Genomic DNA, 12,327 nt, shown 5'->3' with positions numbered 1-12,327 from the left:
TACCTGTGTGTGTTGGGTTAGAGCCTGCCTCCTGGGAGGCAGGCAGATCTGAGGAGTGGGGCATAGTGTGCAGAACCAAGACTGCTGCTGTAGGTATGAGGTGTGGACCAGAAGGCCAGTCTGCACTCTTAATAACTAAGCCATTTCTCTAGTCCTGAAAAGAGTTTTCAAATGAACATGTCATGCTAAAATAATAAAATTTGTTTCTAAGAATTCAAGAAAATTCATTTTAATTAGTTACCATAAAATATATATTGATTTTTTACTTAATATGATTAGAAACTTTTTATTGAGAAAAATTTCATATTTTTTAATCATGCTTTTCTCCTTCTCTGACTCCTCCCAGATCCTCAGAATCCACCCAGTTCCACTCAGGAGTTATCTTTTAATGAGTCCAAAACAGTGATTCTCAACCTGTGGGTCATGATCCCATTAGGAGTCACATATCAGATATCCTACATATCAGATATTTACATTACGGTTCATAACAGTGGCAATATTACAGTTATGAAGTAGCAAAGACATTTTATGGTTGGGTCATTATAACACAAGGAATTGTATTAAAGGGTCACAACATTAGGAAGGTTTAAAACCATTGCTCTAAAACATACATTTGGGGAAATTATTTTGGTAACTTACATCAAAAACTCAAAATATGTACAGTTAGCAATACAGATATTTTATTTGAAATATGTTCCATGAAAATAATCTAAGATGGAAGCAAAAGCATATATAAAATGTTGGTAATTTTGTATATAGTAGTAGTAGAAAATCTGAAAAAAGTCTAAATGACTCTGGAGGAATGATGAACACTTTCTGAATTAAGCAACTTTATGATTTTAAAATAAAAGTAAGTTAACGTAGAAAAAGTTAGGAAAAATACCTTCATGATTCTTTCATTTTCAAAATTTATTTTGACATATCAAGTGGTTTGAGAGCTCCCTATTATGGAAAATGTGAAGTATACTATCACTTGCACTGTGTACGATTTTAAATAGTTCATGTGTAGTGTTTTATTGGTATAGCTCTATAGCTTGATAATATAAAAGAAGCAGTTCAGTGGTTAGGAGGCCAACAGAGACATAATTCTGTCTGATTAGATATAAATTTGAATATCTGTGAAACTTTGGAGACAATAGCCATCAGATTTGCTATTTGATTAGATATCTTGACTTTTGAAAAAGCTTCACCAATGATGTAAAAAGAAAATATATAGAAAAGAACAATTTTGTGTTTTGACTCTTTTAAAGAGAGAATTCAATTCTCTTTATGTGAACACCTTAATTTTTTTATGCTTAGTAAACTTGTATATGAAATTCTTGAAACATTCTCATCAAGTGATGAATAGCAAGAAAGGTATATTAAAAAACCAAGATAGGAAAATAGTCTAATTTTCAAAAAGGTAAAGCTGTATTCTGATTAGGTTATTATTAATATTGATCTTAATTTCTAAGTAAAATAAGGATGAATTGTGAAGCTAAGTAATACAGTAAAACAAGAACTCCATTTTCATTTTAAAAAATATCTTTAATCCTTTTTTAATCTTTAACCTTTTTTTTCACTACAGTCAGTATCCTCCTCCAGTTCTACCTTCTGACAGTTCCTCATCCCATTCCTCCTCCTCCCTCTCTTCAAGAGGATGTCCTGACATCCCACACACATAACACCACCATACCCTGCCAGGCCTCCCTACTCCTAGGGGCCTCAAGTCTCTCGAGAGGGTTAGGCATGTCTTTCCTTACTGAGGCCAGACCAGACAGTCCTCTTCTGTATATGTGTTGGGGGCCTCCAACCAACTAGTATATGTTGCTTGGTTGGAGGCTCAATGTCTGGAGTACGGGTTAGTTGAGACTTCTGGTCTTCCTATAGGGTTGCTCCCCTCCTCAACTTCTTCCAGCCTTTTCCTAATTCAACCATAGAGGCCCTTGACTGCAGTCCATTTGTTGTGTGTAAGTATATGCTTCTATCTCAGTCAGATGTTTGTTGGGCCTCTCAGAGGGCAGCCATGCTAGGTTCCTGTCTGTAATTACATCATAGCATCATTAATAGTGTCAGGTCTTGAAGCTCCCTTGAGATGGGTCTCAATTTGGGCTCGTCACTGGATCTCCTTTCCCTCAGTCTAAAATACTTGTAAAATATATTTTATATACTTTTCTTAGGTATATAATGAAGTATTTATATTTAATATTTTCTTGTTTTATAAGGCTATTGAATTTATGGAAACATTTGTATTTGCTATTAAACTACAAAATCTCCAAGCTGTGAGACTTGCATTTAAGATTCAAACCCAGACTCCCAAGAAGAAAACCATTGGAGAGTGTTCTCTTTCACTCAGAACTCTTAGTACCCAGGAAATGGATTACTCATTGGAAATAATACCACCTTCAAAGATTTCTGTAAGTGATAATAGTATTTAATAATGGACATAGCTGACACTTTTAAAATGGTTTATTGAATAACCTTCATTTGTTGGAGGATAATTTGAATATATGTTGGAATATGTGGGAAGATTATGAAAGCTCTCAAAGAGCAATATTATTTAAAAATAATATTTTAGAAGTAATTATAAAACATTAATATAATCGTTTTTCTTCCTTTATTTTCTTCAAAATAACATCATGAACCTTTTCCTAGCACATTTTTCATTAATGTTTACTGTAGTAGTAGCAATCCTGAAAGTAATAATAATGAAATATAAATATCTTCAAATAATTTTTAAAAGATTTTAGTAGCTAAGGACTGAGGAAAAATAAGAATGAATCATAAAATCCATATGCAATTTGAGATTACTGTAAAGTAGAATTAATAAAAATGGTTTTAATTTTAGATAAGCTATATATCTGTTCACAAATTGGTTAGAGTGTAATTGGGTCCTTCCTGTGCCTCCCATACTAGAGATGGAGTCCAGGACCTCATATGTTGAACACATTTTCTACTGCTGAGCTATACCCCATCCTCATCACAGAATGAAATTTATTTTCATCTTAATAGGTTTTTGTTTTATGCAAAAATTTTTTGTACTATTTGAGAGAGGAGTATGTATGGCTATATAGCATGTGTGAGAGGTCAGAGGACAACTTGTGGGAAATTGATTCTCTTCACTATTTAGGTCCTGAGGATCAAACTCTTTTACCAGGCTTAGCAACACCAGATTGAACCATTTTTTTGGACCAAGCATGGGTGTTTTTTAAGTTAACTCTTAAAAATTGTTATTGCTATAAACAAAAAGTGTTTGTTCAGCTTTTGAGAGCTGATATTTTCTTCTCTCAGCCAGTCAGAAAATGTCATTAAAGTATTTAGAAATTCTTAATTATTTAACTATAAAGTTTCTCTGTTCAGATAACATTTTTAGAAATTAGTCTTTGGTTTTTTTTTTTTTTTTTTTTTTTTTGTTTTTCTTAGTCTTAAACTTTATAAGCTTTAACCTAAATATGATTTTAAATTTATACAGGATTTATATTTTATTTCTTAAAATATAAATTTTTATTCTTAAAATATTTAGGATAACTTGAAGAACTAATGAAAAGAACCCCAGCTATACATTGGTATCATTTGGGAACTTTAAAAGCATGTCTACACCTAAAGTAATACAATTAAACTTTCCTAAGGGTCAGGACAAATGAATTTATAGTCTTCAATAACTTCCCCAGTAGTGAGTCTAGTGTATTGTGTGGCTTGAGAACTGCCAAAGTGGAAGGGATTAATTAGAGATTAAAATGAACAACAAAACAATACAAAAAATTGTGTAAGTGGTCAGAAGAATTAAAATTTCTTTATAGTTGTTTTTGATATTTTCCTCTCCACCCCCAGTATATGTGTTTATAACACTTGTTACATCATTTTAAATCTTATTTAAATTACTTTTTTCCTCCCCCCTCTTCTTCTTCCTCCTCCTCTTCTTTCTCATCCTCCTTGTCTCTTTAGTTCATTTGCTTGTTTCTTATTTGACATGTTTATTTCCTTGGTATTTAATTTCTGCATTCGTGGTAAATGCTAGATGTTAGTACCTTGTCTGAATTGCAGTTAGTAAAGATTTCCTCCCATTCTGTGTGCTATTTGCTATCATGATTGTTTCCTTTGCTGTACTGAAGTTTTACATTTCTTGTAATCTCATCTGTTGATATTTGTAGTTGGTTCTTATGTTATTGGTGTTCTATTAAAAATGTGCTTGATGGGGCTAGAGAGATGTCTAAGTGGTTTTGAGAATCTAGTATTCTTGCAGAGGACTGAGATTTGGTTTCAGCATCTGAATGGTAGCTCATAATCACCCATATGCTCACTAGTTACATATGCAGCATGTAAGCAGACCCCTTATACATATGAAAGTAAGATAAATCAGTCTAAAACCTTTAAAAATTAAGTACTTTTAAGTCCAATGATTTCAAGGCTATCTGCTGTGTTTTCTTCTAGAAATTTTACTGTTTCTGGTTTAAAATCACGATCTAGGTTCATTTTGAACTGATTTTTTTTTTAACAAGGTGAAAGGTAAGAATCTTATTTCATTCTTCTGCAGGTATACATCCAGTTTTGCCAGTGCCATTTGTTGACTAAGTTATCTTTTTCTTTCTTTTTTTTATTGGATATTTTCTTCATTTATATTTCAAATGCTATCCCAAAAGTCCCCTATACAGACCCCCCCACCCCCCCGCCCTGCTCCATTACCCAATCACTCCCACTTCTTGGCCCTGGCTTTCATCTGTATTGGGGCATATAAAGTTTGCTAGACCAAGGGTCCTCTCCTCCCAATGATGGCCAAATAGGCCATCTTCTACTACATATGTAGCTAGAGACATGAGTTCAGGGGGTACTACTGATTAGTTCATATTGTTGTTCCACCTATAGGGTTGCAGACCCCCTCAGCTCTTGGGTACTTTCTCTAGCTCCTACACTGAGGGCCCCTGTGTTACATCCTCTAGATGACTGTGAGCATCCACTTCTGTATTTGCCAGGCACTGGCAAAGCTTCACAGGAGATAGCTATATCAGGATCCTTTCAGCAAAATCTTGCTGGTGTATACAATAGTGTCTGTGTTTGGTGGCAGATTATGGGATGGACCCTGGGTGGGACAGTCTCTGGATGGTCCATCCTTTCTTCTTAGCTCCAAACATTGTCTCTGCAACTCCTTCCATGGATATTTTATTCCCTATTCTAGGGAGGAATGAAGTATCCATGAGGTGGTCTTCCATCTTGATTTTCTTATGTTTTGGAAGTTGTATCTCGAGTATTCTAGGTTTCTGGGCTAATATCCACTTATCAGTGAGTGCATATCAAGTGATTTCTTTTGTGATTGGGTTACCTCACTAAGGATGATACCCTCCAGATACATCCATTTGCCCAAGAATTTCATAAATTCATTGTTTTTAATAGCTGAGTAGTACTCCATTGTGTAAATGTACCACATTTTCTGTATCCATTTCTCTGTTGAGGGACATCTGGGTTTTTTCCAGCTTCTGGCTCTTATAAATAAAACTGCTATGAACATAGTGGAGCATGTGTCCTTATTACCAGTTGGAACATCTTCTGGGTATATGCCCAGGAGAGGTATTGCTGGATTTACTGGTAGTACTATGCCCAGTTTTCTGATGAACCACGAGACTGATTTCCAGAGTGGTTGTACAAGCTTTCAATCCCACCAGCAATGGAGGAGTGTTCCTCTTTCTCCACATCCTGGCCAGAATCTGCTGTCACCTGAATTTTTGATCTTAGCCATTCTGAATGGTGTGAGGTGGAATCTCAGGGTTGTTTTGATTTGCATTTCCCTGATGATTAAGGATGTTGAACATTTTTTCAAGTGCTTCTCAGCTCTTCAGTATTCCTCAGTTGAGAATTTTTTGTTTAGCTCTGTACCCCATTTTTTAATGGGGTTATTTGAATTTCTAAAGTTCAGCTTCTTGAGCTCTTTTATATATTGGATATTAGTCCCCTATCAGATTTAGGATTGGTAAAAATTCTTTCCCAATCTGTTGGTGGTGTTTTGTCTTATTGACAGTATTGTTTGCCCTACAGAAACTTTGCAATTTTATGAGGTCCCATTTGTCGATTCTTGATCTTACAGCACAGGCCATTGCTGTTCTGTTTAGGAATTTTTCCCCTGTGCCCATATCTTCCAGGGTTTTCCCCACTTTCTTTATAAATTTCAGTGTCTCTGGTTTTACGTGGAGGTAGGTCTTTGATCCACTTAGACTTGAGCTTTGTATAAGGAGATAAGAATGAATCAATTTTCATTCTTCTACATGATAACCACCAGTTGTGCCAGCACCATTTCTTGAAAATGCTGTCTTTTTTTCCACTGGATGATTTTAGCTCCCTTGTCAAAGATCAGGTGACCATAGGTGTGTGGGTTCATTTCTGGGTCTTCAATTCTATTCCATTGATCTACCTGTCTGTTGCTGTACCAGTACCATGCAGTTTTTTTTATCACAATTGCTCTGTAGTACAGCTTGAAGTCAGGCATGGTGATTCCCCCAGAGGTTCTTTTATTGTTTTTTTTTTAATATTTTTATTACATATTTTCCTCAATTACGTTTCCAATGCTATCCCAAAAGTCCCCCATAGCGCCCCCCCACTTCCCTATCCACCCATTCCCATTCTTTTGGCCCTGGCATTCCCCTATATTGGGGCATATAAAGTTTGCAAGTCCAATGGGCCTCTCTTTCCATTGATGGCTGACTAGGCCATCTTTCGATACATATGCAGCTAGAGACAAGAGCTCCGGGGTTCTAGTTAGTACATCATGTTGTTCCAACAATAGGGTTGCAGATCCCTTTAGCTCCTTGGGTACTTACTCTAGCTTCTCCATTGGGAGCCCTGTGATACATCCAATAGCTGACTGTGAACATCCACTCCTGTGTTTGCTAGGCCCCAGCATCGTCTCACAAGAGACAGCTATATTTGGGTCCTTTCAGCAAAATCTTGCTAGTGTATGCAATGGTGTCAGCGTTTAGAAGTTGATTATGGGATGGATCCCTGGGTACGGCAGTCTCTAAATGGTCCATCCTTTCATCACCGCTACGAACTTTGTCTCTGTAACTCCTTCCCTGGGTGTTTTGTTCCCAATTCTGAGAAGGTGTACAGTGTCCACACTTTGGTCTTCATTCTTCTTGAGTTTCATGCGTTTAGCAAATTGTATCTTAAATCTTGGGTATCCTAAGTTTTGGGCTAATATCCACTTATCAGTGAATACATATTGTGTGAGTTCTTTTGTGATTGTGTTACTTCACTCAAGATGATGCCCTCCAGGTCTATCCATTTGGCTAGGAATTTCATAAATTCATTCTTTTTAATAGCTGAGTAGTACTCCATTGTGTAAATGTACCATAATTTCTGTATCCATTCCTCTGTTGAGGGACATCTGGGTTCTTTCCAGCTTCTGGCTATTATAAATAGGGCTGCTATGAACATAGTGGAACATGTGTCCTTTTTACCGGTTGGGACATCTTCTGGATATATGCCCAGGAGAGGTATTGCTGGATCCTCCGGTAGTACTATGTCCAATTTTCTGAGGAACCGCCAGACTGATTTCCAGAGTGGTTGTACAAGCTTGCAATCCCACCAACAATGGAGGAGTGTTCCTCTTTCTCCACATCCTCGCCAGCAACTGCTGTCACCTGAATTTTTGATCTTAGCCATTCTGACTGGTGTGAGGTGGAATCTCAGGGTTGTTTTGATTTGCATTTCCCTGATGATTAAGGATGTTGAACATTTTTTCAGGTGTTTCTCTGCCATTCGGTATTCCTCAGGCGAGAATTCTTTGTTCAGTTCTGAGCCCCATTTTTTAATGGGGTTATTTGACTTTCTGGAGTCCACCTTCTTGAGTTCTTTATATATATTGGATATTAGTCCCTTATCTGATTTAGGATAGGTGAAGATCCTTTCCCAATCTGTTGGTGGTTTTTTTGTCTTATTGATGGTGTCTTTAGCCTTGCAGAAGCTTTACAGTTTCATGAGGTCCCACTTGTCAATTCTCGATCTTACAGCACAAGCCATTACTGTTCTATTCAGGAATTTTTCCCCTGTGCCCATATCTTCAAGGCTTTTCCCCACTTTCTCCTCTATAAGTTTCAGTGTCTCTGGTTTTATGTGAAGTTCCTTGATCCACTTAGACTTGACCTTAGTACAAGGAGATAGGAATGGATCGATTCGCATTCTTCTACATGTTAACAACCAGTTGTGCCAGCACCATTTGTTGAAAATGCTGTCTTTCTTCCACTGGATGTTTTTAGCTCCCTTGTCGAAGATCAAGTGACCGTAGGTGTGTGGGTTCATTTCTGGGTCTTCAATTCTATTCCATTGGTCTATTTGTCTGTCACTATACCAGTACCATGCAGTTTTTATCACAATTGCTCTGTAGTAGAGCTTTAGGTCCGGCATGGTGATTCCACCAGAGGTTCTTTTATCCTTGAGAAGAGTTTTTGCTATCCTAGGTTTTTTGTTATTCCAGATGAATTTGCAGATTGCACTTTCTAATTCGTTGAAGAATTCGTTTGGAATTTTGATGGGGATTGCATTGAATCTGTAGATTGCTTTTGGCAAGATAGCCATTTTTACAATGTTGATCCTGCCAATCCATGAGCATGGGAGATCTTTCCATCTTCTGAGATCTTCTATAATTTCTTTCTTCAGAGACTTGAAGTTTTTATTATACAGATCTTTCACTTCCTTAGTTAGAGTCACGCCAAGATATTTTATATTATTTGTGACTATTGAGAAGGGTGTTGTTTCCCTAATTTCTTTCTCAGCCTGTTTATTCTTTGTGTAGAGAAAGGCCATTGATTTGTTTGAGTTAATTTTATATCCAGCTACTTCACCGAAGCTGTTTATCAGGCTTAGGAGTTCTCTGGTGGAATTTTTAGGGTCACTTATATATACTATCATATCATCTGCAAAAAGTGATATTTTGACTTCATCTTTTCCAATTTGTATCCCTTTGATCTCCTTTTGTTGTCGAATTGCTCTGGTTAGGACTTCAAGTACAATGTTGAATAGGTATGGAGAAAGTGGACAGCCTTGTCTAGTCCCTGATTTTAGAGGGATTGCTTCAAGCTTCTCACCATTTACTTTGATGTTGGCTACTGGTTTGCTGTAGATTGCTTTTATCATGTTTAGGTATGGGCCTTGAATTCCTGATCTTTCCAAGACTTTTATCATGAATGGGTGTTGGATCTTGTCAAATGCTTTTTCCGCATCTAACGAGATGACCATGTGGTTTTTGTCTTTGAGTTTGTTTATATACTGGATTACGTTGATGGATTTCCGTATATTGAACCATCCCTGCATCCCTGGGATGAAACCTACTTGGTCAGGATGGATGATTGTTTTGATGTGTTCTTGGATTCGGTTAGCAAGAATTTTATTGAGGATTTTTGCATCAATATTCATAAGGGATATTGGTCTGAAGTTTTCTATCTTTGTTGGGTCTTTTTGTGGTTTAGGTATCAGAGTAATTGTGGCTTCATAGAATGAGTTGGGTAGAGTACCTTCTGTTTCTATTTTGTGGAATAGTTTGTGAAGAACTGGGATTAGATCTTCTTTGAAGGTCTGATAGAACTCTGCACTAAACCCATCTGGTCCTGGGCTTTTTTTAGTTGGGAGACTATTAATGACTGCTTCTATTTCTTTGGGGGATATAGGGCTGTTTAGATCATTAACCTGATCTTGATTCAACTTTGGTACCTGGTATCTGTCTAGGAACTTCTCCATTTCATCCAGGTTCTCCAGTTTTGTTGAGTATAGCCTTTGGTAGAAGGATCTGATGGTGTTTTGGATGTCTTCAGGATCTGTTGTTATGTCTCCTTTTTCATTTCTGATTTTGTTAATTAGGATGCTTTCCCTGTGCCCTCTAGTGAGTCTGGCTAAGGGTTTATCTATCTTGTTGATTTTCTCAAAGAACCAGCTCCTTGATTGGTTGATTCTTTGAATAGTTTTTCTTGTTTCCACTTGGTTGATTTCACCCCTGAGTTTGATTATTTCCTGCCGTCTACTCCTCTTGGGTGAATTTGCTTCCTTTTGTTCTAGTGCTTTTAGGTGTGTTGTCAAGCTGCTAATGTGTGCTCTTTCTAGTTTCCTTTTGGAGGCACTCAGAGCTATGAGTTTTCCTCTTAGAAATGCTTTCATTGCGTCCCATAAGTTTGGGTATGTTGTGGCTTCATTTTCATTGAACTCTAAAAAGTCCTTTATTTCTTTCTTTATTCCTTCCTTGACCAAGGTATCATTGAGAAGAGTGTTGTTCAGTTTCCACGTGAAGGTTGGCTTTCTATTATTTATTTTGTTATTGAAGATCAGCCTTAGTCCATGGTGATCTGATAGGATGCATGGGACAATTTCTATGTTTTTGTATCTGTTGAGTCCTGTTTTGTGCCCAATTACGTGGTCAATTTTGGAGAAGGTACCATGAGGTGCTGAGAAGAAGGTGTATCCTTTTGTTTTAGGGTAAAATGTTCTGTAGATATCTGCCAGATCCATTTGATCCATAACTTCTGTTAGTTTCACTGTGTCCCTGTTTAGTTTCTGTTTTCATGATCTGTCCATTGGTGAAAGTGGTGTGTTGAAGTCTCCCACTATTATTGTATGAGGTGCAATGTGTGCTTTGAGATTTACTAAAGTTTCTTTAATGAATGAGGCTGCCTTTGTATTTGGAGCATAGATATTCAGGATTGATAGTTCCTCTTGGAGGATTTTACCTTTGATGAGTATGAAGTGCCCCTCCCTGTCTTTTTTGATGACTTTGGGTTGGAAGTCAATCTTATCTGATATTAGAATGGCTACTCCAGCTTGTTTCTTCAGACCATTTGCTTGGAAAATTGTTTTCCAGCCTTTCATTCTGAGGTAGTGTCTATCTTTTTCTCTGAGATGAGTTTCTTGTAAGCAGCAAAATGTTGGGTCTTGTTTGTGTAGCCAGTTTGTTAGTCTATGTCTTTTTATCGGGGAGTTGAGTCCATTGATATTAAGAGATATTAAGGAAAAGTAATTGTTGTTTCCTGTTATTTTTGTTGTTAAAGTTGGCATTCTGTTCTTGTGGCTGTCTTCTTTTAGGTTTGTTGAGGGATTACCTTCTTGTTGTTTCTAGGGCGTGGTTCCTGTCCTTGTATTGGTTTTTTTCTGTTATTATCCTTTGAAGGGCTGGATTCGTGGAGAGATAATGTGTGAATTTGGCTTTGTCGTGGAATACTTTGGTTTCTCCATCTATGTTAATTGAGAGTTTGGCTGGGTATAGTAGCTTGGGCTGGAATTTGTGTTCTTTTAGTGTCTGTATAACATCTGTCCAGGATCTTCTAGCTTTCATAGTTTCTGGTGAAAAATCTGGTGTAATTCTGATAGGCTTGCCTTTATATGTTACTTGGCCTTTTTCTCTTACTGCTTGTAGTATTCTATCTTTATTTAGTGCATTTGTTGTTCTGATTATTATGTGTCGGGAGGTACAGCCTTTTCTGGTCCAGCCTATTTGGAGTTCTGTAGGCTTCTTGTATGTTCATGGGCATCTCTTTCTTTAGATTTGGGAAGTTTTCTTCTATAATTTTGTTGAAGATGTTTGCTGGTCCTTTGAGTTGAAAATCTTCATTCTCATCCACTCCTATTATCCGTAGGTTTGGTCTTCTCATTGTGTCCTGTATTTCCTGGATGTTTTGAGTTAGGATCTTTTTGCATTTTCCATTTTCCTTGATTGTTGTGCCCATGTTCTCTATGGAATCTACTGCACCTGAGATTCTCTCTTCCATCTCTTGTATTCTGTTGCTGATGCTTGCATCTATGGTTCCAGATTTCTTTCCTAGGGTTTCTATCTCCAGTGTTGCCTCATTTTGGGTTTTCTTTATTGTGTCTACTTCCCTTTTTAGGTCTAGTATGGTTTTGTTCATTTCCATCATCTGATTGGATGTGTTTTCCTGTTTCTCTTTAAGGACTTCTACCAGTTTGGTTGTGTTTTCCTGTTTTTCTTTAAGGACTTGTAACTCTTTAGCCATGTTCTCCTGTAGTTCTTTAAAGTCCTTCTTGATGTCCTCTACCATCATCATGAGATATGCTTTTAAATCCAGGTCTAGTTTTTCAGGTGTGTTGGGGTGCCCTGGACTGGGCGAAGTGGGAGTGCTGGGTCCTGATGATGGTGAGTGGTCTTGGTTTCTGTTAGTAAGATTCTTACCTTTACCTCTCGCCATCTGGTAATCTCTGGAGTTGTTATAGTTGTCTCTGTTCAGAGGTTGTTCTTCTGGGGATTCTGAGTATCCTCTGTCAGCAGACCTGTACAGACTAAGTTTTGCGGAGTCCCGGAGCCAAGATGGCGCTCCCTGCAGGGCAGGTCACTGTTCTCCGGCTGGGAGGGTGTCGGATGTCTGC

The 12,327-nt window shown here is 37.4% G+C and overlaps 1 protein-coding gene across 2 annotated transcripts in view; it reads left to right on the top strand.

Moving 5' to 3' along the window:
• Tc2n (tandem C2 domains, nuclear) overlaps positions 1-12,327 on the top strand; it is a 108,362-nt gene that overhangs the window by 77,260 nt on the left and 18,775 nt on the right. The window contains exon 9 of one of the 2 annotated variants that reach the window (XM_085830620.1): positions 2,205-2,396. The exons of the other annotated variant lie outside the window; for it this stretch is intronic. Coding sequence (XP_085686746.1) covers positions 2,205-2,396 — 192 coding nt within the window. The remainder of the gene's footprint in view (positions 1-2,204; positions 2,397-12,327) is intronic. 2 annotated transcript variants of the gene reach the window in all.

This window comes from Mus caroli, unplaced genomic scaffold (assembly GCF_978045245.1).
Source record: "Mus caroli unplaced genomic scaffold, Mus_caroli_1 scaffold_14, whole genome shotgun sequence".
Taxonomy (NCBI): domain Eukaryota; kingdom Metazoa; phylum Chordata; class Mammalia; order Rodentia; family Muridae; genus Mus; species Mus caroli.
The sequence above is the reverse complement of the archived record's forward strand: the minus strand, read 5'-3'. Positions and strand labels throughout refer to the sequence as shown.